At 31.6% G+C, this 27,782-nt stretch overlaps 1 protein-coding gene across 3 annotated transcripts in view; it reads left to right on the top strand.

The window, feature by feature from the left end:
• XRN1 (5'-3' exoribonuclease 1) overlaps positions 1 to 27,782 on the top strand; it is a 117,036-nt gene that overhangs the window by 21,527 nt on the left and 67,727 nt on the right. For all 3 annotated transcript variants that reach the window (XR_003047995.1, XM_006917446.3, XM_025050767.1), the window contains exons 7-20: positions 532 to 619; positions 704 to 872; positions 1,623 to 1,690; positions 2,016 to 2,153; positions 3,853 to 3,916; positions 4,100 to 4,205; positions 6,527 to 6,616; positions 8,421 to 8,577; positions 10,129 to 10,248; positions 18,486 to 18,655; positions 19,576 to 19,696; positions 19,796 to 19,894; positions 23,394 to 23,497; positions 25,607 to 25,738. Coding sequence is in view for 2 of the 3 variants with exons in the window: in XM_006917446.3 (XP_006917508.1) it covers positions 532 to 619; positions 704 to 872; positions 1,623 to 1,690; positions 2,016 to 2,153; positions 3,853 to 3,916; positions 4,100 to 4,205; positions 6,527 to 6,616; positions 8,421 to 8,577; positions 10,129 to 10,248; positions 18,486 to 18,655; positions 19,576 to 19,696; positions 19,796 to 19,894; positions 23,394 to 23,497; positions 25,607 to 25,738 (1,626 nt within the window). In the remaining variant the exon portion in view is untranslated. The remainder of the gene's footprint in view (positions 1 to 531; positions 620 to 703; positions 873 to 1,622; positions 1,691 to 2,015; positions 2,154 to 3,852; positions 3,917 to 4,099; positions 4,206 to 6,526; positions 6,617 to 8,420; positions 8,578 to 10,128; positions 10,249 to 18,485; positions 18,656 to 19,575; positions 19,697 to 19,795; positions 19,895 to 23,393; positions 23,498 to 25,606; positions 25,739 to 27,782) is intronic.

The raw sequence follows: 27,782 nt of genomic DNA, 5'->3' as shown, positions 1-27,782 counted from the left end.
ACTTGGTCATCATGTGTAATCCTTTCAAAATGCTATTGTTAGCTTATATTCTTACCTGTAGTTAAAGTTGGAGTATACGCTAAGAGCCAGGAAGAATATAGACCCGTATACCATACCAGGGAAAGATAAGAGAAAGAAGTGATAGTACCCCACCATTGAAGTCTTGGACTGTACTCAGTAGATATAAAAGTATGTACTCACTTATCTATTTGCTTTCTGCTGGTGGACAGCCTTAAATGGGTCAGATCCCACTGCTTTATTATATCTATTACATATTATTTATGCTTTCTCACTTCTGAGAGTCCTTCCACAGATGTAAACCGATTATTTCAAACTTCATGTTATATGTATTACAATTGCTGTTATATCTTTTATCTTTACATTACCCTGTGGCTTTTATATAAATTACATGCCTTGATTACAAGAATTAATTACCTTCTAATGATGTTTTTTATTTTAAGCTTTGCTACATTTTAAATTTGAACCTTAAAAATATAATTAACTCTATGTTGATTATCTAACTAATTACAGAGTATGCGCACCAGAAGAAACCACATTTCACCTCCTACACTTGTCTTTAATGAGAGAATATATTGACTATGAATTTTCAGTATTAAAAGTAAGTATTAATGTAGCTTTGGATCGACGATGTATATGCAGATATTTCCATAAGACTTGATTTTTTTTCTCCATTTTACTGTAGGACAAGATCACATTTCAATATGATATTGAAAGGATAATAGATGATTGGATTTTGATGGGATTTCTTGTTGGCAATGATTTTATCCCTCATCTACCTCATTTACATATTAATCATGATGCACTGCCTCTTCTTTATGGAACATATATTACCATCCTGCCAGAACTTGGGGGTAAGAAAAGTTTACTATTCATTTTAGGTTACTTTAAGTTAGCACTCAACTAACTCTAAAAATGTCACTCAGTTTATTAGATTATTGCATACACAACTAAAGTAGGAAAAAATTGGTGACTTCTTTTGGTCCAAAGCACCAAGCTCTGAGGTTATAGTTTTCAATAGTTCACAAGTAAAGAAAATGATCAGAATTATGCAGTGTCATTTATTGATACCTAACTAATCTCTGCCTTTGTTTAAGAAAGTCAGTAGAAGTTATTGGTTTTACTTAGCTCCTTTCATATTTAAGCATAGAAATTCAGTTTTTCTGAATGGGTAGGTGTTATAGTATTTAATATGAGGGAGAGATTTTTCAATTAAAATAAGAAATTAACAAACAGTGGTGATGCTGAATAAAACAACAGAGTAACAGGATATTAGTCCTTTTCAAGGTAACATCAAATGAATGATCCTGATGGAGTCTAGAACATATTTAATTTAATTAACTGTTACTAAATGTTGGAAACGTGAAAGGATTATTATTTTGTGAACCTGGAATTTCTTATATTTTGCTTCAGCTCTTACTTATTGCGTATTATAGGAATATCAAGTTCAAAGAAATTAGGACCAGTTATGTAGCCCAACACTAAGTGTTTTTCTTTGATTAGTAGAATGTCAATATTCAACATTTTATTAAAAGAATTTTGTAGAGTTGTTTAGAATAAATAATATCAGCTCTCAGTACAAATTTAGATTTTGTTCCTTTTAGGTTATATTAATGAAAGTGGCCACCTCAACTTACCTCGTTTTGAGAAATATCTTGTAAAATTATCAGATGTAAGTAACCTGAAGTTTTTGTTTTACTATCCCAGAGTAGCTATAAATGGTTAGTAACCAATTACATAATATCAGAGGAAAAAAATTTTTTAATTCTAATCCTATTCGTCATTCTGTATAAATAATTTCACCTAAATTATTTTTATTTTTATTAGTTTTTTATTTTTAATTTTCAGAATAGTAGATGAGGTCTCCATGTACATAAAAAAGTAAAATCCTCTGATTTTCTGTGCCCCAGAAGCAATCTCTGTTGTAAAAAGATTTGGGTTGTATTCTTCAGACATACTTAAATTATTTCTAAATGAATTTAAATATTTCTGTACAGTTCGATCGGGAGCACTTCAGTGAAGTTTTTGTGGACCTTAAGTGGTTTGAAAGCAAAGTTGGTAATAAGTACCTCAATGAAGCAGCAGGTGTTGCAGCAGAAGAAGCCAAGAACTACAAGGAAAAGAAAAAATCAAAGGTGTCCATTTTTTTAGGTGTCCTTTCATTTTTTTAGCTGTAAAGGTAAAACAGATATTTCTGGTTTCTTATATTCTTACGATTTTGGGATGGCCTCATTTCATTTTTATTTCTTCTTCTTTATGAACATTTAAATTTTTGTTTTGGTTTCTTTTTCTATTAGATCCTATCATTTAAATCTGTTTTTAAAAATCAGTTTCTTATTTTGACCCTTGAAGAAAAAAATTGTGTTTTCTTTGCTCTTGTGTTCTCTTAATAGGTGTAGAAAACATTTTTAAATGTAAGAGCCCAGAAAATTAGTTATCTTTTTTTAAAATGTGGATATTTATAGCATTTAATGTTATGAGACATTAACTAGATCAGTGATTTTTCTCTGAAATAATTTGTATGTAAAATCATGCATATATATTGCAGCAATAGGCCAGGTTAAGAGTTGATTAATAGCACAATATCTGGTAAATGTTAGGTGCTCAATAAATGAATAAAAGAATTAGTTATAATGTGCTAGTACCCTGCAAAACATCTCTAATAAGCTCTTAAGGAATGTCTGAAAATGTGTTAGCTTGTAAAGTAAACCTCTTCTGGAATTTTCTTCAGCTTATCTATAATTATTGGATTCTGATGAAATCGGTGAGTTTCTTATACTCTCCTTTCTGTACTGGTTCTATTTAGGACTTTTGCTCTAGGAAGGGCAACTATCTTGATTTTTCTCTAGTAAAGTCCTTTTAATTGCTTAGCTTTTTTTAGTGGAACTTAGCAGCAGTCATTCTGTGTTCTACTTTGTGTTTTTTCTCTTAAGAAAACAGCCTCTGCAACTTTTGGAGAACCCATACTCACAAAACTTACATGTCAGTAATCCCTGGCTCTGCCCATCTCATCTCAATCTTTAAGCTCCACAAATCTTTCAGGTATATTTAGTTAACATTAGAGACACTGATAAAATGAGAGGAGCTGGAGGAACAACCCAGGCGCAGAAAGTTGGCAGAGGCCCTAGTTTGGATAAAGAAAAGGAAATGATGGGAGAGAGTAGGAAGAACCAAAGAGAGAATGAGAGTCACTGGCAATAGATAGGCAGTCAGAAAATAGAGGAGAGAAAAGATGAAATCACAAGGAAGGAAAAACAGATGGACAGGATAGGAAGGATGTGCTAAGATGGAAAAACTATAGAAAAGCAAATGAGTTGCCTGGAAGAAAAATTTAAAAGTGGAGGATAGATAATAGAGTCATAAAAATAATGGAATCCAGAGATACAGACAATAGGTAATTATAATTATTGTATTCCATCATAACAAATATATTGTGTTAACAGTAGCCCAGAATTTGAAACATAAAAATGTTAAACTCGATAAATTATAAAAGGCTTTGATATTGATCATATACTTTTCTCTGAGTAAATGAAATATTCTGGAAGTGTTTATTCTTGAAACGTATAATTATATTTCTCTTTTATATTGATGAGAATTATATATTTTGGAGGCCTAAATATTAAGTTCTACACATAAAAATTTATAGCTTTAAAAAACAAGAGATATAAAACCAAAAAAATACAGTATTAGAAGTTTATTTTTAAAATAAACTTTTACAGTGTGTCACTTATGGATCATTCAGTTATTTTTAGTATTTTTTAAATCTTCCTGTTAAATGTCTCACTTTGAAATATACCTTGCTATTAATTTTATATTGATTTATAATTTTTATAGAGCCAGGAAAACTCCATATGTTGGGCTGCATTAGATAAAAATGCACAAGTGGTAACTTCTAAGGGTGAGTGTATTTTAATATGTTATTTTTTGGATAGAATAGTTCTATCTTTCCTTTATTAGTACTAATTCATTAATACTAGATAACTTATAAGCATCTGCTTTGATATGTATTTATCAAATCTTTAGGTGGAAAAACAGAATATTCATAATTGTCGGCCACTATCTTTCTGGCTTTTTTTTTCAGACAATTTAGAAGATGAGACTGAAGATGACGACCTATTTGAAACCGAGTTTAGACAATATAAAAGAACATATTACATGACGAAGATGGGAGTTGACGTAGTGTCTGAGTATGTTTTTGCCAATACTTATACTTTAAAGTAGAAAAATTAAATTTTGCAGTTCTTCATAAAACAGTATAATTTTGATAGTTAAGATAGTGGGAAAGGACGATTTTTTGGTTTCATGAATGTTTCTAGATCTTTTAACTAGCCTGGTTTTTGAGAAGGTGATATTAATTGACGTGTGTTGAATTCCTATGATAAAAATTGCCAAATGGAAAATGATTACTTTTTGGCTTCTCATCTTCTAAAGCTCATATCACACTTACTTCAAAGGCCATTTGGCTCAACTCCGGGTTAATAGCTAGTCCAAAATTTTCTTAAGAACTTGATCTCTAGAATGTTGGCTTTTATCCTTTTAGATTGCATCCCACAATATGAATTACATGTTTGCATTTTATTTATTTTTATTAACACACACAAGGTGCTTACCAAGTGTCAAGCACTATTCTAAGTGCTTAAAATAACTCATTTAATTCTCACAGTTCTTTAAGATAAGTAGAATTATTATTTTATAATAGAGAAAATTAAGGAATGGAGAGATTCAAGTGATTTGCTCAAGGTGATGTGAATGGCAGAGCCAGGATTTGAACATAGGTATTCTGGCTCCAGATCATATGCTCTTAACCACTAAATAAGACTGCTTCTCTATATATTAAAATAAGAGTTTCAGGACATGCTATGTTCCCTTGTTATATGCAATATACTTAGATACATTATCAATACTATTATTTTTACTTTTTTCAAAAATATAATAAAGCACTAAGTATTAGATCTTTTTTAATGTATGCCTAGGTTTAGACCTAAGCTTTCAGATGTTGTCCTATACATTCTCAGTCTGTCTTCAGAATTGAAGGGTCTGTATTCATACTGATCTCCAGTAACTAGAGATACAGAAATTCTAGTACAGTTCACCAGCTTATTTGAAGCTTTATCCGGTGGCATTAGCATGTAGGACTTTTGAGATTTGAGAAATAGAATATTTAAAATAGTTATGCTTTTAATCTTTTATTCTTTAGTTCTTATAATTCCTTGATTACAGTTATATAGAACTATAGTACCTGCAGGAGGCACTAAATGCTTAATTTCATGGGCAACTAGTCTCCCACTTTATTTCCCTTCCTTTTATATAGTCAAATATAGACTTTTGAAAATGAGATACTATTTGTTAGCCTAGCAAAGAGGCAGATATTTTTAAATTGTTATATTTGCTGTTGGTCCAGGGTAGTGGTAGAGTTCTTCCCTTAATTACTGGTGAGAATGTAAATTAGTAAAATTATTTTGGAAAGCACATATCCAAAAACCTTTAAAAGATTTATCCTTTTGATCCAATAATTCTAATTGTTAATCTGTCTGAAAAATATAAATTTAAACACACAAGGATGTTTATTACAAAGTTTTTTGTAATAGTAAAAAATTAGAAATCTACATTTCCAAAAAGGAGGTTCGTCATAATCATGTCTACCTCCTCCTCATCAATCAGCATCTCTGCCATCTACACCAAAAGCTGCAGAACTGCTAAACTTGTACTTATAGAAAGTCCATAACAACTTAGAAAACTTGTATTAAATACAAGTTTTAAAAGTAAGAAACAAAATTATATTTATATATTGTATATTCTCCTTAAAGTAAACCAACCTGGGCATGTAAAAAAGACTGAAAAGAAACATACCAAATATAATAGTGATTGCTATAAGGTGATAAAAATGCTTTTCTTCACTATCTAGATTTTTAATACTGAGGAACTATTTATTTTATAATGAAAAAGATAATACACTTAATTCTCAAAAGCGTACCTCCTAGAAAAATGGAGACCTGGAATATCTAAGTTCATTTCTCCATGAATTTTGGTAACAGACACTAACAGGTTGATAGCCACTTTTGGCTTTAGCTCAGGGCTCTTTTTGTTTGTTTCCTAGTCAAGATTTATTTTACCTTAAATGACAGTTTTTGAGAAAGAAGGGATTAGAGGGAAAATTGTCAGTGGATATAGCACTTTCCAAAGTATGTTCTAGGGAGAGTTGGTGCCAACTTTATAGAAAGCTTCATTGGCTAAATCCTCAACCTTTAAACCAAAGCATAGTATATTGCACAGCGGGTTTAAATATTCTGGTAGTCAGTTTAGGAAAACTATAATGCAAACCTTTAATCTGACAGTAAGGGATTTTTTAAAATAATATTTTGGAGGTTTTCTGATTATAATTATTTAACTTATTTATTGATTAAATAAAACATTGAGGCAGACTATAATATCAGCAGATAGCATGCTCTAAAGACAATGACCTGTCTTCAAAAAATGATGTTATAATTAAAATATTTTCTGTTTTCAGTGACTTTCTGGCTGATCAAGCTGCATGTTATGTTCAGGCAATACAGTGGATTTTGCACTATTACTATCATGGAGTTCAGTCCTGGAGCTGGTGAGGGAATAAACACAAAAATAAACATTTTGTTTTTTCACAATGGTTCATTCTACTGTAATATCATTTGGGAATCTCTTTACCTTTTATTTCTATTTATGGAGATTTTTTTTTTTTTTTAAAGATACATGCAGCCAAGTTTAAATAAAATACAGGTAATCTCTTTTTATATGAAAATACTTTAAAAAGACCTTTGTATAATAGAAGATACTTCCAGCCCTACCAGATAGCCCATAGCAAAAGCTCTTTGTTAATCTAAGGATTTAAAATTCTCTATCATGATGAGTCAAGTGTGACAAATTCTTTATAATTATTGGGTCTGAGTGACCCTCATATAGGATTGTTTGGTATATTCTTTTCTACATTTTGTATGTTTGAAAAAATTTTTCTCTCAGGAGTAATTATTTGAAGAGTCAGTTATTTGAATGTTAGACTGGGAAGGCTAAAGAAGAAAGGAAAAAGGAATTATTTGCTTTTCATGGTAATAGTTATAAATTTCCTTTTCTCTCATATTTCCTGTTCTAGCAAGTTCCATCTACATTTTCACATCATCCACCAAAATCGAAAAATAACAAACCAAAAAATGATACAGAGAAAAGTAGAGATTTTTAGGCAACGAAATAGCTTATTTTGTTTTCATAGCACCTCAGCTAGGTTTTATTTTAAAGCACCACAGAGCAAGACAAACCAATGTGAGATAATGTGGCATTAATTTTATAACTTTACATACTAATAACTTTACATAATAATTTTACATACTAAATCTTTGCAATGACTAACCCGATTCTTAGGACCTGTCTGAAGAGTGTTCTAATGATAAAAAATCTTTGATTTGCCATTTTTTAAGAGGGTGAGTATAAGTTATTCCTATTATACTACCAGACAGTAAGGCCAGGCACTTAAAAAATATGTTGTCATATAGTCCTCACACCTATTTTAAACTAAGTTGTATTCTCTGCCTTTTTCACATGAGGCTCAAAGAGGTTAAGTAACCTTTCTACAGTCATATACACTCAAGAATCAAATCCAAGCCTATCTGATTTCAATGTCTATATATTTTCCGTTATTCCATATGCCATTCTACCTCCTGAACATTTCCATTCTTTTGAAATATGCCGTAATTGTGGAATATAAAAATATTTCTTCATTTTTTTGGCACCCTTAGTCAAACATTAAGAACATTGAAATTTTCAAAAATTGTATGTGCGAAGCTTCATACAAATATTTATACCTGTAATTAAAGATGGGGAGGTTAAAAACAAAAATAGTGTGTATGATTGATAAATGGTTTAATCCTATCACAAACATTACACACACACACACACACACACACACACTTAAATATAAAAGTTCTTAGAGCTGACTGGTAAGAGCCGTATGAGCTCAGGTTCACTGTTCTCTCTGTCCTCACGGGAGAGGCCCAGGCCCATGTGAACTTACTGAGACTTCTGAGTACCTCATTACTTCATTCTAAGAATCTATTAATTGGAAGATACACATCAACATTTTGGGAACTAAAAGAACTATTATGTTATATACATCCTTCAATTACATTATACATCCCAATGTTGGAAATGTGAACCTCACTTTAAAAATTAAGGAAATAAAGCATTTGTTTCCATCACATGACCTAAATTTTCCAACACTGCTGATTTCTTATATTCAAGTAGTAGAAGTATAGGTGAATTTTTTTCTTTATAATTATTGTCATGTATCATTAAAATAGAATATGGAAATATGTATATTTAATATTGACCTGTTTCATAAAATTGTCAATTGTTTAAAACTCAGTTTTGTTTTATAGGTATTATCCTTACCATTATGCACCTTTCCTATCTGATATTCGCAACATCAGTACACTTAAAATCCATTTTGAACTAGGAAAACCTTTTAAGCCATTTGAACAGCTTCTTGCCGTACTTCCAGCAGCAAGCAAAAATTTGCTTCCTACGTGCTACCAGGTGGGTTTTAGAATTAAATGTTTTTATGTTCTTTTTGATATTTGGGAGCTCCTCCTCCAAACCTAGAAACAGTACTCAAATTTCTTTACTAGCTAAATACATTTTTTATTTTCAAATGCAGTAGTTCTTAAGTTCCTTGAGAAGTAATTTTCTTGATTTAAAGTTAGCTTTGTTTTAAAAATGCAAACTCCACAAACTGTTAAAAGCATAGCTTCTTCATTTTCAGCACCTTTATGCACATCTTCAGTTTGTCTCTGTGCTAATGAAAGTAAACTTGAGACAGGCAAAATCCGAAGCCATCTACTTTGTCCAAACATTTACAGAATCACTCCTGTTCTCTTTTACTCTCTATTAGAATAGGGATTTTTAATAAGTCATTTATCTCAATAGAACTGTTACTTCATTTACATTTGAGTTTTAATCATTTTATTTATCGAATTGTAGAATGAAAGACTTTTCTCTGGTTAATGTATTTCACATAACAGGAGGAAGATATTTCATGGGCGATTGGATCACCAAAAGCCTACTAAACTGATTCTGAGGTTAAATTCATTTTGTTCTTCTAGATTATCAATCTGTTCTTCTAATTCCATGGTCTGGCCCCAGGCATTGGAATAGACAGACAGAAATGTGCACACACACACACCACACACACACACACACACACCCTCCCCCTTGCCGATTGAAAGTATCAGGCTCCCTTCTGCATCTTTCTGAAACAACCTGTCATGTATCCTGGCTCCTCTGGCCTCCCTTTCTTCTTAAGTTTCTTTGATTCCTTTTTCCTACCTTTAGATACATTAAGGATTGATACTCAGTTACTTTGAAGTGGTACAACCATTCAACTGCTTTATAGCTACAAATGTTTTGGCTGTTCTGTGCCCTTGCCATGCTGGTTATTAAATATTTTTGAGTATTACCCTGAGAAATATGCTGTTTTATTTCTTTAAATTTTTTTATACATAACCTTTCATATTCATTTCTTAGAAGACATTTTTATGCTTTCATTATCTAACTCTGTTATAAAATCTCTAATAAAAGCATGTCTTTTTGGACTTTTTATCTTTGCTATTAGTGATGAAGAGATTCTTGAATTTTCTGGTTTTATTTTTAAATTATTTTAGATGACAGTTTTTATATTACTTAATAAAATCAGTTGGTTAAGGTATGAAAATAAATTGTTTAAGGTTAAAAATGGAGGACTATTAGAAGCCTGTGAAATGAAGTCTGAATAGGAAAACAGAATTTAAGGAGGCCTTGTAGAGTGAAAAGAATAAGATAGAAAAGATGAAATTAAATTTCAGAGTACAAGTGGTTTTGCTATATAACTAGTCAATGAAATGGGAAAGTAATGAGTAGCAGTGAAATTAGAAGTATAATTGAAAATCAAAGTATTGCAAGTATATTGCAACATATCTAAGATGTAAAAATGTAGGATGTTATTGCTTAGAAATTTTAAACTGTAAATCTGAGGAAATGTAACTATATTAACAAAAAGCTATATTGATATTAGTTCTTATATTTCTATTACACTATTTTATATTTTTACAGCATTTGATGACCAGAGAGGACTCACCAATTATAGAATATTATCCACCTGATTTTAAAACTGACCTAAATGGGAAACAACAGGAATGGGAAGCTGTGGTACTAATACCTTTTATTGATGAGGTCAGTATATGAAGTATTTATATATACACATATATTTTTAATTAGAAATTATTTTACATAAGTTAATGATCAATGGGTTTAAGTCTTCATTTTTTTTGTTAATGGAGTTTAATTACTCTCTGCTTCATTTTGTGTATCGAAACTTCTAGGAATTTTAATTATAGAAAGCTGGAGTGTTCTCCTTTCTTCCATGATACACTACATTTTCTCAAATATTAAAAGGCAATAAATACCTGGAGCGGGATGAGGATTCCTTGCCTGTCCCTTCTCTCTCTGTCTGCTTCCTCTCTTCTCAAGTTTATTTTTCCCTCATGGTCCTTGAGAGACTTCGAGCAAATCAAAGAGCACCGGTGACCTGAGTCTCCTGAGGGCGTGGGGTAGAAAAAAAGGAAGGAAAAAAAAAAGCTGGAATGGCTTTACTAATATTAGACAAAACAGACTTTAGAACAAATTGTATTACCAAAGATCAAGAGAGATATTTTATACTACTTAAAAAGTCAAGTCAGTTTATCTCTTGATAACATAAAAATCCTAAATATGTATAAACCTAATAACAGAGCTTTAAATACATGAAGCAAAAACTGTCAGAATTGAAAGGAGAGACAGGCAAATCCACAATTATAGTTGGAAATTTCAACACCTCTCTGAGAAATTGGTAGAACAAGAAGACAGAAAATCAGTGAAGATGAAGGCTTAAATAACATTGTAAACCAACTCAACTTCATTCATATTTATAGAACACTACACCCAACAACTGCAGAAGACACATCTTTTTTAAGTGAATTCACCAAGATTATTTGCTGAAATGTAAAATATTACACAATTAATTTTTAAGGGTTGATTATAAAAATAATGTTCTCTGACCACATGGAACTAAATTAAAAATCAATAACAAATATCTGGAAGATCTGTAAACCTTTTGAAATTAAATAACACACTTTGAAGTAAATAACCTATGGATGAAAGAAGAAATTAGAAAAGAAATTTGAAAATATTTGATCTGAATGATAATGAAAACACACCATATCATAATCTGTGTGATAAAACTAAAGAAGAGCTTAAAGGGAAATATAGGTTCCAAATGCTTATACTAAACAAGAAAAGGTTTTAAAATAAATTATGTAAGCTCCCTACCATAAGAAGCTAGAAAAACAAGAGCAAATCAAACCCAAACTAAGCAGAATAAAGGAAATAAGATAGGAGCAGAAATACATGGAAAATGAATGAACAATAGAGAAAAATTGAGACCAAAAGTTTGTTCTTTGAAAAGATGAATCAAATTTATAAATCCTAGCTAAATACAGTGATCAAGAAAGATGGGAGCAGGGAAGGAGGAGAGAGAGAACACATAAATTGTCAATATTAGGAATGAAAGAGGAGATATCCTATATGTTCTACAGATACTTAAAGTATAGTTAAGGAATATTATAAATAATTTTATGCCAACAAATTCAACAACGTAGGTGAAATGAACATATTTCTTTAAAGATAATTTAGCAAAGCTGACAGAAAAACATGTAAAAATCTGAATAGTCTTTTATCTTTTAAAGACATTTAATTCATAATTTAAAACCTTCCCACAGAGAAAATTCTAGGCTCAGATGTCTTCACTCGTGAATTCTAACAAACATTTAAGGAAGAAATAATACCAATTTTATACAAACTTGCAGAAAATAGAAGAGGGAAAAATCACTTCCTCACATATTTTATTAGACCAGCATAATCCAGATACTCAAATTAGACAGGGGAAATATTATGAGAGAAGAAAATTAAACTAAATGGGATCCAGTAGGATTATACTCATGACCAAATGGGATTTATTTTAGAAATACAAGGTTTACAATGTGATTTACTACATTATCAATATTTAACATTCAATTTTAATAGAAATGTTCAACAGACTGGAAATAAGAGAAAACTTCCTCAGCCAGGTTAAGGGCATCTAAAAAAACTTACTGCTAACAACATACTTAATAGTTAAAGATTGAATGTTTTCTCTGTAAAGCCAAGGATAGGGCAAAGATGTCCATTCTAAAAACTTCTCTCTAATGTTGTCTGGAAGCCCAGTGTATTAAGTCCTGGAAAAGAAATAAAGGTGTGCAGATTAGAGAGAAAGAAGTAAAATTGTCTTTATTTGCATGTGGCATTATCTCATATGTAGAAAATTCTAAGGAGTCTTCAAAAGAGAAACTATAACCAGTAAATAAATTTATCAGTTGATCTTCAGAGTCAACATAATCCCAATGAATATTCCAGCAAATTTTTGTGTAGAAATTTGAAATCTGATTCGAAAGTTTTTATGAAATTGCAAAGGATCTGGGATAACCAAAGCAATCTGTAAAAAGAAGAACAGTGTTAGAACTTTGCTTTTCTGATTTCTTGACTTAACCATGAAGCTGTAATAATCAAGGCAGTGTGTTACTTGCAAAGTAATAGATAGGTCAGTGGAACAGAATAGAGTCTAAACATAGAGCTATACTTGTCCAGTTAATTCATTTTCAGTTAAGCCACCAAAGCTATTCAATAAGTAAACAAAAAAGTTGTCGACATTTGGTGCTAGAACAACGCTCCATATATGTGGAAAAAATGGATCTTGATCCATACCTCATACCATACACAAAACTTAATTCAAAATACATCATAGCTCTAAATATAAAAGCTACAACTCTAAAAATTTCTTGAAGTAAACATAGTAGAAAATATTAGTCAAGACCCAGATGACGCTACCCATAAAAAAAATTGAGAAAATAGATTTCATCAAAATAAAAAAGATTGCTTTTCAAAAGAGACTTAAGAAATGAATAGGTAAGCCACACGCTGGGAAAAATACTTGCAAAACATTTCTGTGCTTAGTACTGGTATCCAGAGTAATAAACAACTCTCCAAGTCAATAGTAAGAAGATAGAACCTAGTTTTTTAAGTGGGCAAAATATTCGAAGGACCATTTTACAGACCAAAATATACAAATAGCCAATAAGCACATGAAAAAGTGTTCAGCATCATTAGTACTCAGGGAAATATAAATTAAGACCATAATGAGATAACACTGCACTAAACTCTCAGAAGGGAGAAAAATTAAAGAATTGAAACAATACCAAATATTGGCAAGAATGTGAAGCCATTGGAATTTTTATACATTGATGGTGGGAGTGTAAAATAGTACAAGTAATTTGCCTATCTATCTAGCAGTTTCTCATAAAGTTAAGCATAAAGCTACCCTAGAACCCAGCAATTCTATTTTTAGGTATTTACCAAGAGGGGGAATGAAAAAAAGGATGTTCACAAAAAGTCTTGTACAGAATATTCATAATAACTAAAAACGAAACAACTCACTCCATTTACAGGTAAATGGGCAGGCAAACTGTGGTGAACCCAAACAATAAAATACTACTCGGCAATAAATAAGAATGTACTGCAGATACATGCAACAACATGGAAGAACTCAAAAATATACTAAGCAAAATAAACCAGACACGAAAGATTTCAAACTAATCTTTGGTGAAAAAAAGCAGGACAATGTTTGCATAATGAGTTGGGGAGGAGAAAAAGATAAACTGGGAAGGGACATGCTTTATCTTTCTGAGATGAGGAAAATGTTCTGTATCTTATCTCATTTGGGTGTATGCAGTTGTCAAAATTCATCAAACTGTAAACTTCAGGTCTGTGTATTTCACTGGGTATTAATTATGCCTCAGTAAAATAAATTCCTTTTCTTTTAAAAACATTGTTATTGAGTGAAGGATAAAAATGTTTATTCACATTTTATTTAATTTTTAAACAATGGTGTTTATTACATGTGAAAAGATACTAGCCAGCTACCAGAGGATCAGGTTGCTAGATAGTCATCATATCCTGCACATATGCAAATTTAGTTTCAGGTAAGCAATCACTATTGATCATCCAATTATCACTTTAGTTTATTGAGGTTGAATTTTAATTTAAGTTTGGACATCTCAGTGAGGTTTTAAATGTTTTCAACAAGGTTGCATTATGATATGCCACTGAAACAAAACTTGTAACCAGCAGAATTACCCCATTCTTAGATGTTTTTTTTGGAAGCAAAAGCTCAAAACTTAAGAAGATAGGTATGTAAAATGTGAAAAGAAAAATTCTTGTTACAGGATAGTAAGTGAAAATAATGATGGTGGAAATTACTAAATTGGAATACATGAAAGAATTTTCAGAACTAATAGGACCCATTTGTGCCTCACAAAGGATTATTACACAGACTTTAGTGCTAGGAACAGGATTGAGCTGCTTGGCTCTCATGCATTTATAGTCTCTCCTCCCTTGCCCTCCCCTCCCAACTTTCTATCAGAATGTTCCAGCTGATTGTGTGTGTGCAAAGTAAAGGGATTGTAAGGGGTGGGAGGTAAGTATGGTTTAAAGACATTTTATTTGCTCACAATTCTGAATCAACAATTTGAGCTGGGCTCAGCTAGGTGTCTCTTTTGCTAATCACACCCTGAGGTTAGGTAATCATGTTAGTCATCTTGTGGCTCAAGTGAAGGTGGTTATCTGAGATCGCCTTACTCATGTGATTGGTAGTTGGTGTTAGTTGTGAGGCCTCTATGTGATCCCTCACATAGAGGTTTATTCTCACAGTAATCTTGGGTTCCAAGAAGGCAAGAACAGGAAGTACAAGGCCTCTTGACCTTTGGAATTTGTATAGCATTACTTCTACTATATTCTTTTGAATAAAGCAATTTATAAAACCCACTCACATTTAAGGAGTGGGGAAATAGACTTCACCTTTCGATGTCTAAAGAAGCTTATGTATGGGGATAGGAGGAATTCCTTTGGCCATCTTTGCGAATCATCCACTACAATCTGCCCTTTGGCCAAAATAATTTATATCCCATCCAAATATAAAACACACTGACCTCCCCCCAAAATCTCTTATCATTACACATCAGGCTCAAAGTCCAGAATCTCACCTTTAAATCAAGTCCTTATATGGTGAAGCTCCTCAAATGCAGCTCCTCAGAACAGCTCCCTTGATTCAGAGACCTATGAATTTAAAATACATGTTATCCACCCCCTCCAACATTCCCAATTTTATAATGAAGAGACAAGGACAAGATAACCACAATAAGTCACTCCTATCAAAAAAGGCAGGAAAGGGAGGCACGTAACAGTCACTGAAGCATAACAGTTCTAAAATCCAGCTAAGTAGCATTCAGTCAAGTCCCTGTACTCTAGGAGCAGAGACTGTTCCTTTACTAGAACTAAATTTGTTCTCTGGGAGTGGCTCTTTAGTCTGTGTTCTCCTAGGCTTTTTGCTCCCTGCTCTAGGTTCTTGATGCTACTCTCTAAGATGTTCGGAAGAGAGACAAAACAGGGTTAGTTAGAAGGACAGGCTGGATTACCATGCTGTCTCAACAAAGGCATTGGCTGACCCCATAAGTCACTCTGCAACTGGAATTGTCCATAGAGTTCTTCTAATTTGCTATAAAGGGTCTGAGACATTACACTCTTCATTTATCAGTCTTGGATGCAGGCTTCATTTTGGAAAAGGTGGGTGACCTTCTGTGAGATTACTTTTCACATGAGGGTGTTTTCCAGAGAGAGTGGACAGCTGAAGGTTGTAAGCACCTTCAGCAACTGGGCAGATAAGTCCTTCTCTACTAAGGGGAGATCACTGCAGCACATCACAACATCCATTGCATTATGATACTTGAATGTTATGTTGTATCGTAAAGATGGTAAAATGTTCAAGATTATAAGGATGAGATGCTATGCGTTTACAGGGCCAAATGACCTAGAAAAACCTTTATATTTTGAATGTGAAAAAGGATTAGACTCAAACTTTGAATGTGATACTGGAGAAGAAAATAGGAAATAAGTAAAAATAATTATGAAAATTCAATTTAGTGTTTATTTCTTGAAAGATTGTTAATTTTATTGTATACCTTACTATATCAATGGTATCTTAGAATCAAGAAATTATGATACAGTATTATCTGTTTTACTCCATAATCTCTTTCAGATTTTGCTACTTTCTACCTCTGTCTACAACTTTTTCTATAAATGCTTTGAAAGCGGCATAGATAATTATTGGATTAAAAGTCTAAGAGGCTATCCTAGAAAATAATTCATTTCTTATAAAGTTAAACACAGACTTACTATTCAACCCAGTAATCACACTCTTAGAGTATAATTTTTAAAATTTATCCTAGAGAAATGAAAACATGTCCACACAAAAACCTGTGTATGAATGTTCAGAGCAACATATTTGTAATAACCCCAAAGTGGAAAAAATTTAAATTTCCTTCAGCGAGTGAGAGGATAAACAAACTGTAGTGCATCCATATATTGGAAAACAACTCAGCAATAACTATTGATATAAACAATTTGGAGTGAGAAAAGTTTACTTGAATGAGAAAAGTCAATCTCAGAAGGTTTTATATTATATGATTCCATTTATATAATATTCTAGAAATGGCAAAATTATTGTATTATAAAATACATCAGTGGATGCTGGAGGTTGGGTTGAGGATGGGATGCGATTATAAAGGGATAACATGAGGGATTATAAAGGGATAACATGATGGTGTAACTGTTATGTATTCCAGTTTTAGTAGTGCTTCCATGAATCTACACATACGATAAAAATTCCATAGCACTATACACACAAAAAAATCACCTATAAAAACTAGCGAAATCTGAATGTCTATAGTTCAGTTAATAGTGTTGTGCCAATGTCAGTAGCGATGTACTGTGACTATGTGTAAGATGTTATCATTGGAGAAAGCTGGGTAAAAGGTACATGGGAATGGTTCTGTACAAATTTTGCAACTTCTTGTGAATCTTTGTGTTTTTTGCCACTATACACAATGCTGTGATAAAATTAGTGTTGTATTTATGAGTTCATTTTGTTTGTTTATGCATTTTTATGTATTAAAATCTTTATTTTTATAAGGTAGATTCCCAAAAGTGGATTGCTTAGTTAATTGGAATGTATATTTTTAGTTTTAATGAATATTACTATATTGTTTTTCAAGAAGACTGGTCTAATTCACACCTGTAATATTTGAGTATCCACTTTTTGGCTTTTCTAATACTGGATATTATTGCTTCATTTAATTTTGGCCAATCTGTTGATGATGAAGAATGCCATTTTTTTATTATTGTTCAAATTTGTTTTTCCACAACCCTTAATTTGAGTATATTTTTATATATGTTTGCCCTTTGCATTTTCTATATCACATTTTGTATATTGTTTATTTAATTCCTTTTCCTTATTTTCTTTTTTTGATTTTTTAGCAACTCAGTGTATTAGGCATATTCTTTTCCAATATGGCATTTGTCTCTTGATTTGTTTATTGTATCTTCTGTCTCATACATTTTCTTTCACTTAAAAATGTCTTTTCCCTTAGGCTATTAGGTTTTTTCCTGTTTTAAATAAGAGTTTATCACTCCAAATTATCAATAGTCTCTTAGATTTTCTCCTAATACTTTTATTGTTCTATTACTCTGATACTTGTTTTCGCATATAATATGTAGTTGGGAACTGTATGTACTTGTTTTTTTCCAGCTGCATCAGTAGTTATGACAACATCATTATTTAAATATCTGAATACTACGTTTTTGATACAGATTTGGATTTATTTTTGAACTCTTTATTCTATTCTTCTGGTTTTTGAGTCTATTGTGATATCAATACTAAAATGTTTTGATTATAATAGCTTTATCAAAAATGATAGGATCTAGTAAGACAAGTCCCCGATATTTTTTGCAGTTTACTCATTCATTCTTCCATATGAACACTGACATCATTTGGTCCTTTAAAAATATTTTAAACAACTGTGATTCTGATTGAAATTATGTCAAATGTAAGATAATTTGGGAAGATGAACATTTCTATACCATTACAAAATTTTTAAAGTAAAAGATTAATGCTCTCTGAATTACGGTAAATTATAATTATGATAAATTCACATTTAAAAAATTATTCTTTGCTATTCTTTTCCACAGTTTAGTGACTACTATTGGAGTAATAGGTTCAGAGGAATTTGCAGTGGCAAGCAATATTCTAACAATATTCAAAGCCTTTGAAACAATGAATAATAGCATATCAGTTTTTTATATAATGAAATGGAAAGGAGTTCCATTACTTAAGTTTTTTTTTTTCCAAGAACACATATAATTCTGTATACTGAGGGAAAAGATTTATTCTATATGTTGAAATTAGAATTTTTATACTTTTAACTCCTCTCCTTGATCTTTACATTCAGAAGCGATTGTTGGAAGCCATGGAGACATGTAACCACTCCCTCAAAACAGAAGAGAGGAAAAGAAATCAACATAGTGAATGCTTAATGTGCTGGTATGATAGAGGCACAGAATTTACCTACCCCTCTCCATGGCCAGAAAAGTTCCCTGCCATAGCACGATGTTGCACAAGGTAATGTTATTTGTTAATTTCAACAACCACAAAGAGTCCTCTCTACCGCCAAAGATAAAAAGCTTTTTAATATCTAGTTAGAGAATTAACAAATAATTTATGACAGTTATAGTCAATTTATAATGAGTTACATCCAACTTGCCAAAGACCATAGCATCTCTGTCTCACAATTATTTTTGTTGTTCTCTGCTTTAGTCAGATTATGCCTCTCTCTTTCTATCTTCTGCTAAAGTTGTTTTTTTTTCTTAATGTATATCTGTATTAACCCTCAAAAGGATGTGTGAATTTTTGTTCCCATTGCTAGTGTCTGCTCCCAGTGTTATTTGACATGCTATAACTTTGCCTCTTGTACTCCCCAACCACCTAACTAGAAAGAAGAAAAAAAAAAAAAGAAATAAAAGAGCTCCTCTATTTTATTGGCTTAAACCCATTTCTTCTTTAGCTTTCTCATTAAAATGTCATCCCTGTTTTTTCTCTTATCTTCCTTGCAAATAATGTATTCAGATGGCAGTTGAGTTGCAGATAAAGTGAACATCTTTTACTTATTATTTTTCCTTTTTTAAAACAAAGAGAAAGATGAAATAGACATTGAAAAATGTTTATTTTCCATTCTGGGTTTTGAAACATGGAGGATATGGAGATTTATAATATACTTTACACAATCCTTTATTTTTTAAATTATGTCTATTTGTTGTTTTGTTTTAAATGGATGGGAAAAAACTTCCATTCAGTAACCTACATGCATGGTTATTTCTGGACCAGTAACAACAGGGAATCTGGGTTGTCCTGCTCTATATTTCCTTTGTTTTTAGGGATGAATCATCATCGCCTTCTTTAAAAGCAGGGATGACTCATGCTGAAAAACTGCGATTGCTTGTAATGTAAGAATTTTAAATTAAATGCCTTGATTTATTTTTTAGGTATAAAATAATATCATTAGATGCTTGGCGTGTAGACATAAGCAAGAACAAAATAACCAGGGTTGACCAGAAGGCATTCTATTTCTGTGGATTTCCTACTCTGAAACACATCAAACACAAAGTCAGTGACTATTTAGTTCAGATTTTTTTTTTTACTTTATTGAATGTGAAGTGATTACAGAGAAAGAATTAAAATTACATTCTTTGAATTCTTTTAAAGTTTTTTTTGAAGAAAAGTGGGGTTCAAGTATTCCAACAGAGTAGCCGCGGGGAAAACATGATGTTGGAGATCTTAGTCGGTGCAGAGTCAGCTGAGCTGGTAAGTATTTTCTTTATTATATATGTATTAGGCACTTATGCATAAAACGTCTTAGCTGCAATGCGTTTACCAAAGAAGTATAAGGTAGTGACTCCAAAAATTCATGGTAAATAAGGATGAAGTAAAGAAACATTTGCACAAATTAAAGGATGTGTGAAATTGTGACATAATGAGCAAAAAATGCTCCAGGAATTTTGAAAAGGAGATGAGCCGTGTGAGCTAAGTACAGACTTGTAGACGAGAATAGGCTTGAGCTGGATGCTAAAAAAGATTATCACCAAGAAGAGAAAAGAAGGGGAAAGATATTCTAGGTAAAAGAAATAACATGTGCTAGGAATTGTAATCAAAAATAAATATGATACATGATCTTATTTTTTTAACTTTTTTGTATGTCTGAAATTTTTTAATACTTTTTTTTTTTTTTTTAGAATAAATATGTATGTTAGAAGGAATAGATAAAACTGACTGAAGTAGAGGATTTGTGTTGGGAAATAGTAGAAGATAAGATTGAAAAAAACAAGAGACCAGATTATGGAGGATTTTGAATACCAGGCTAAGGAGTTTGGACTTTTTTTTTTTTTCATGATTGTTACCTTGAAATTGGTGTTTTCATAAAGATTAATTTGGTGGCAATATAGTAGATTAAATAGCACAGAAGAGAAATAAATGGAAGAAAATGGAAAAGGCTACAAGTTCAGAGGTTGTGGTTGTAGAAACATTAGGCAATAAGGACATAATCTGTAGAATTGATAGTAGATCTAGATGAACAAGACTAAATAAAATTGACACTTCATCAGTTATTCAAATCTTGGAGATGAAAAGAAAGAAAATATTAAATATGACTCTCAGATATCCGGCTAATTAACTAGAAAATAATTGGTGTTTACTGGAATAAAGAAGTTGAAATGAGAGAGTCCCTAGTTTGAGAAGATTAATGATAAATAATGATGGAATTTTAAGGTGGTGCTAGGACTTTTAACTGGAGCTGCCCTGCCAGGCTTTCTCAGTAAGGGTTCCACAGAGATTTAAGCCTTAATGCCCTAAGTCATCCATTTGTATATAGATTAATTTATCTTCTGTGGATTTAGAATGGAACTACTTCTGACCAGCCTTGAGAGGACTGAGAAAATAGTCAAATTGTTTTTATTTAGTGTTTTGTGCTTTCAATGAAAAACCTCAATTGAGAAAGCTGCTTATATACAATATAATAATACCTGGGGTTAGAGCTTAGAGGAGATAGGTATATACAAGCCATCAGAAAGGAGGTGATGGCTGAGGCCTTGTAGCTCAGTTACCTGAAGAAAAAGAACTCTGAGGGTTCAAGGTCTCAGCATGAAGAAATACTAACAGTCATAAAGAGTGGAAAAAGAATAATAAAAGTGACAGTGTTTAGAAAGGTAAGAGAGAATTGATTCCCAAATTAAATAGTATCACAGAAGCATGGAGAAGATGCTGCATACAGTTCAAGAAGAATACAATCTAAAACAAAGCCTGTGAATTTTTTCTTTAGGCAGGCATCATTAATGGTCTTTGAGAATTTTATTCCAAAAGGTTGGTCAAGGCTGAAGTCCAATTCCTAAAGACTAGTCTGTGACCATGTAGATGGAAAGCCAAGGTAGCAAGTATTAAGCCATTGGTTAAGAAATTTATGATTTGAAAGAAGACTAGAAACAAAACAGTAGGTAGAAAAGAGGCAGCTCATCAAGCAAAATCCATACAGAACAGAGGTAGGGCTAGTGGAGAAAGGCAGTCTTAAAGACACTGTAGAGGAAAAGGACGTTGATGATAACAAGAACCAAGTGAAGTACTGAGGGATTTCATCTAGGGTTTAAATGAAAGGATTATTCTGGGAAAGAAGGACAACTTTTTCTTTGAAAACTAAAGGAAAGATTGGGAGAATGAAATTAGAAATAGATATATAGAAAGGAAGTGGATAATTAATGGAGCCTAGTTCTAATGTTGAAACTTGTTTTATTTATGAGAATAGTCTATTCTTTTGTATATTCGCATTAATAAATGTCTAAATATAATAAATAAAATTAGAAGCAACCCCTCAAGGTCTAAAATTAATCATCTCTGATTGTTAAATAAATATTGCTAATAATGAGTAAGCATAATAAACAGAAAAAAGTGAATGAAAATTTGTAAACTTCAGTTTCTACCATAATGTTGTTGTCTAACCAATAGCAATAATAATGTTTCCTTTTAAAACCAGAATTTTTAAAAATATTATTTCATGTAGAATATTTGTATTAGCATTTTATAGTTTATAAAAGCTTTTGTGAATATTATTTTATTTTATCCTCAAATAAACATCGTGAGGTAGATGTTATTCTTTCTTATAAAAGAAAACTGAGACTCAGTGGGATTAAATGATTTGCCTAAGATTTTATAGCCAAAAAGAGGTAGAACCCAAATTTGGACCCATGATTCCTTACTTAAAGGCTAGTGTTCTTATTTTATTATATCAACCACAAAGTGAAAAGAAACTAGATACTTAGATTCTGTTTTATACTACTTGGCTGTTTGATATGGAACAGTGAATAATGATAGCTTTTCTAGACATTTCTGCTGCTCTTTTTTTCTCAGTTTCTGTAAGAAAAATATGCAACATAATCATGAAAGTAATGGAATTATAGAATTTTACAACTGGATAGAATTTCGTAAAACAACTAATCCAACTTATTAATTTTACAAATTAAAACAGAAAAGGGACATTCGCTCAACTAGTTAGCAGCAGAACTAAGAACTTAAGTTTCTTGCTGAACATTATTTCTGCTACTGTTGGCTGTTACTGTGGACAGTAACACATTATAGATCAGTGCTCTTCTGTTTGATTTTACTGAAATTTATTTTCTCACCAAGTAATTTCATTCAGAATTAAAAGCAGTAAGCCACTTTTTACCAATTGCTGGCGCTGTTGAGAAAATGAGGAGGCAAGCTTCCTAGTGTCATGGGGTTTATACTGCAGAAGAGCACTCTTAAGTTGGTCATACTTCCTCTCTAATAAGAAGAGGCTGGCAGAGAGGGAGGAAGTTGAACTTGGTTAGCTTTCACAGATTCATACTAAATTAAAAGGTAAAGAAAGGCATATAGGTAAAAACAACTGAAAAATATTTTTTAAAAACAGGAAAGGAAAAAAATTAAAACTCAAAAAAACAGAAATCCTGGAAAATGTACTAGAAAGGAAAAGAGCAGTTAGCAATTAAAGTACAATTTAGAGAAGAGAAATTAAGAAAACTGAGCTTGAGTAGGTGGAATAATTAAGTTGGAGTAAAGTCGAGATCAGCAGAACTAAGAACTATAGGGAATAAGGTACTATAGGAAATAATTGGTTCAAGTGAGCAAATGATATATCTGTTTTAATTATTAATGTGGGGTTTTTATAGATTTTAAATTCATAGTTATAAGTAAGCCAGTTTTTAATTATTTAATTTTGCCTCTAAAATTTTCTCTTGGACCTGAAACATGAATAATGAACTTATGCTTTTTCTTTAAGAGCATAGAAAATGTAGCTTCATCAGTGCTTGGAAAGTCTGTCTTTGTTAATTGGCCTCATCTTGAAGAAGCTAGAGTTGTTGGTATATCCGATGGAGAAACCAAGTAAGATATGATTTATAATTTTTAAATTTATATTGCTTTGCTATTTAATGGGTTTTTGATTCATTTTAACTGATATAATTACTGTAAAAATATTTAGACTCTATAGTGAAAATGAAAGTCCTCTAATCATACCACTTGAAGTTCAACCACTATTGACAGTTTGTTATATATCCCTTGAGATATTTTAAATGAATATATTATTTTTTCCTTTTGCCTTCTTTTCTTTTTGATAGCTTGGAAGTTCTATATCCTAATTCTTTTTTACCAGTTATCATTATATTATTTAGCAAATATATTTCTCTTAATGATAAGAATGAATAGCATATATGTATATAGCATATATATGCTATTTATATACATATATGCTATTTATATATATATAAAACCTTACCTTTACCATACCCCTCTCAGACTTCATTTAAATAATAAATTAATTTTTAAAAAATAATTTAACATTTTATTCAAGTTCACAATCATTTTATCAATGATTATTTAGACAAGTTATTCTCTATCATCTTTTATCTTTATTTCATGTAAATGTGGTCTGATTTCTTGTTCTTTGTTATTTTCAAGTGTCTAGAATTTTCTAAAGTAATTTTTTTTTTTCAGAGAAAATGAGGGGATGTTACGTTTTCTGAATTATTATGTATCCAAAAGATCTTTTTTGTTTTCCTCACATATAGGTTTAGAATTTTAGAGGCCCAGTTATTTTTCCTCAGATTTCTGCAAACATATCTTAATTGTGTTTTGTCATGTAATTTTCTTGATGTGAAATAAATACCAGTATGTTTTTTCCTTTGTGGGTATCTGCTTCTCTGTATGACATTGTGAGGATTCTTTTTAATCATCAGAATTCAGTTCCACTACCTTTTTGATGAAGTTTATCATTCTTTTCCTTTTATGGATCATACGTATAGTCTAAGAACGCTTCACCTAGCCCTAGGTCTCTAAGATTTTCTCCTATATTTTCTTCGAAAAGGTTTATAGTTTTACCTCCTACTTTTACATTTAAACCCATGATCCATTGTGAATTAATTTTTACATAAGCATGAGGTTTAGATCAAGGTTAGTATATTTGCCTATGAATATTCAGTTGCCCCAGCATTATTTATTGAAAAGACTATCCTTCCTTCATTAGATTACTTTCACACCCTTGTCAAAAAGCACATATATGTGGGTCTCCTTCCTAAAAGAATGTTCTCCTTTCTTTTCCATTGACCTATCTGTTTTTTATGCCAGTACTACACTGTCTTGTTACTGTAGCTATATAAGAAGTCTTAATCTTAAAGAGTGATTCCTTCTATCTTATTTTTATTTTTCAAAATTGTTTTAGCTATTTTTGGTCCTTTGTCTTTCCATATAAATTTTAGAACAAGTTGTTCTATATCTATAAAAACTATGGAGAAATTTCGATAAGAATTGTATTAAATCTATAGATTAATTTGGGGAAATTGGCATCTTTATTATGTTGAGTCTTATGATCCAAATGGACCTATTCATCAGTGATTTATTATTCAGCATACAGATCCTGTATATGTTTTGTTAGATTTATACCTAAGTATTTAAATTATTTTGGAGCAACGATAGATGGTTTAATATTTTAAATTTCAGTTTCCCCAGCTACAATTGATTTCTGTATGTTGATTTTATATCCTAGGACCTGGCTGAACTTACTTCCCTGCCTTTTTTCTTGAAGTGTCCAAACCAGTTCTTCTGTAGAATTCTGGATTTATCTGTTCATTTCTTCTTAGTGTCATTTAAGTTGGTTCTCTATCCCACATATTTCCTGTAAACTGGAGTTAGGATAGTGGCTTATAGAATCAAGTTAAACTTTTTAAGCAAAAATACTTTATTGAATTTGAGAGTATTTAATCTTTATATGTTATATATTTAGTTTAGTTTCTTAAAAGAGAAAGAATAGTAATTTGTTTTTAAATTTTTATTAAATATGTTACAAAGTTATATTAGTTTTTTTAAAGTAGGCTTTTTTTTTTTTTTTTTTGCTATTATACAATGTAGAAACTTTTTCACTTTGAAGACTTACTCTGCTAGAACTCTAAATTAAACCACAGATTTTGGGGTAACATAATTTTTATTTTACTTTTTAAGGTTTTACTTGGAAGAACCTCCAGGAACACAGAAGCTGTATCTGGGAAGAACTGCTCCTCCATGTAAAGTGGTCCTTCTTGGAGACAAAGAACAATCTAACTGGATAAAAGAAGTACAAGGAATTTCAGAATAGTGAGTGTCATAAAAAGTATTTAATATCTAGAACTGGAATGTGATTTAATGTACTTGTCCTCCAACTTATTTCCCGCTTAACATAGTAATCACTCTGAATACTGACTACATCTTCATTTTATGTTCTTAAGAAAGTAGTAAGTTATAGTTTAAAATAGTATCTGGTTAGCGGTGGTTATATCCTTGCCCTGTTCATCACGAAAATACTGCATGATGTACAAAAAAGAAAAAAGAAAAGAAACAACATGATCACTTAATACTGTGAATAATAGTTAATAAGTTGTTGCCTGAATTCAAAAGTTAGTTTTACTAACCATAAAGCCATTGAATTTCTTGACCACATGTAAATAATGAAAATGGAAAGGAAAACTGTCCTTTTTTTCACCTTCTCCCCTTCCTTCCCTATACCCAAACCCCATAGGCTCCTAAATTTAGAAATGCAAGGTCTACCAACCAAAAAATTAAGAATCTGACCCTCCTCTGAATGCTAATTTTCAGAGTCACCAGAGCCCTTCGTGTCCCATGATCCCACCTTAACAGTACCTCTATTCATCCAAACACTAGGATTTCCTAAATTAAAACAGAATAATAGAGATTGGCAGTGGGACATGAAATAGTGTCATAAATGTATATCCATCAGCCCTCCTGTTTAAACTGTAATAACATCCATTGAAAATTGGGGAATTCAAGGAAACATCTCTTCTACAATTTTGGAGTTAATGCCAGGCTTTAATATCCTTATTCAAAGATTGATAAAAAGGGAAAATCTAAAAAGGCTATAAAAAACCATCTGCCATAAAAGGAGATAAGCATAGCTCTCAGAGGGTAGAGGTAAAGCATATTTTTGCCTCCCAACTACATAAGTCAGATACCCCTGTTATAGCTCATATTGTTCTGAATTTTCTTGTATAGCACATTAACAAAATTCTAATAATAAATTTGTTTGATTACTTTAATAACTCTTTCCTCCATAAGGGTAGGGAACATGTTTTTGTCACCACTCTATTCTTATTCCTTGTCTGGTGCCTAGGTACTCAGTAAGTATTTGTTTTAATGAAATAGAGATTTTTTAGTTAAGACTCTTTTAATTGAAAATAAAACCCTCATTCGAAATACTATGAGTTCAGTCATTTGTTCATATATATTCAACAATTATTTATTGATACCTGCTAAATACAGTAGTTGGCACTGTAGATGTCATAGTGAATAAAAATCCCCAGTCCCTATACTCATGTAATTTATGGCTGGTAGATGGGAGATGGACATTAATGTCTTGTGTGATTTTTTTGATCAAACTGAGCAATGATATTGCTCCGAAAGAGAATGCTCTGAAACCGCTAATAGAGGGGTTTGACCTAGAGAGGGAGGAATTTACCATAGTCAGAGAAAACTTTCCTGAAGAAATTTGACTAAACTGGTATCTGAATGTGGAGTAGGAGTTAGGAAAAGAGTGAAAAAGAAGCATATTTTAGAATGAGGGAAGAGTTACATGCAAAGTCCCTGTGGCAAGAGGAAAAGCAGTATGTATAATGCTAATGATAATGGCCAATGTGACTAGAGTATTCAAATCAAGAAGGAACCCTATTGAGGAAGATGAGGCAAGCTGAGAGGTATTAGATTTACATGTTACATCATGTAAATTGAAAAAAAGAGTGTTTCAAAAATAAAGGGAATAAGCCATGTAAAACGTTATGAAGAGATTAAGCAAGAGCTATTTTGACTGAGCAATAAGTCTGAAAGCCAGATTAGGGTGGATAGAGGAATGATTGAGAGTAACAGAAACAGACACAGTAAGAATAGACAACTTCTTTAAAGGTTTAGCTGTGAAGGAAACCAAAAGTTCCTGACCCTTTACCTTACGATATTCTTTCCCATTTAGATGTGCTTGATGTTCTATGATGGCAGCAAAATACAAAGGGAACAATCAAGGCAGCAGACTACTGAAATTGATAGTAATGTATGCTGATTCATAGAAGAGAATGATTTCTAATACTTGCCAGTTCAGGATCTCTTGTTTAATCTTGTCAGCCAAGAAGAGTAGATG

The sequence above is a fragment of the Pteropus alecto genome, unplaced genomic scaffold (assembly GCF_000325575.1).
Source record: "Pteropus alecto unplaced genomic scaffold, ASM32557v1 scaffold75, whole genome shotgun sequence".
Classification (NCBI taxonomy): Eukaryota; Metazoa; Chordata; class Mammalia; order Chiroptera; family Pteropodidae; genus Pteropus; species Pteropus alecto.
Note: the sequence above shows the minus strand (reverse complement) of the source record. Positions and strands in the feature narration are given on the sequence as shown.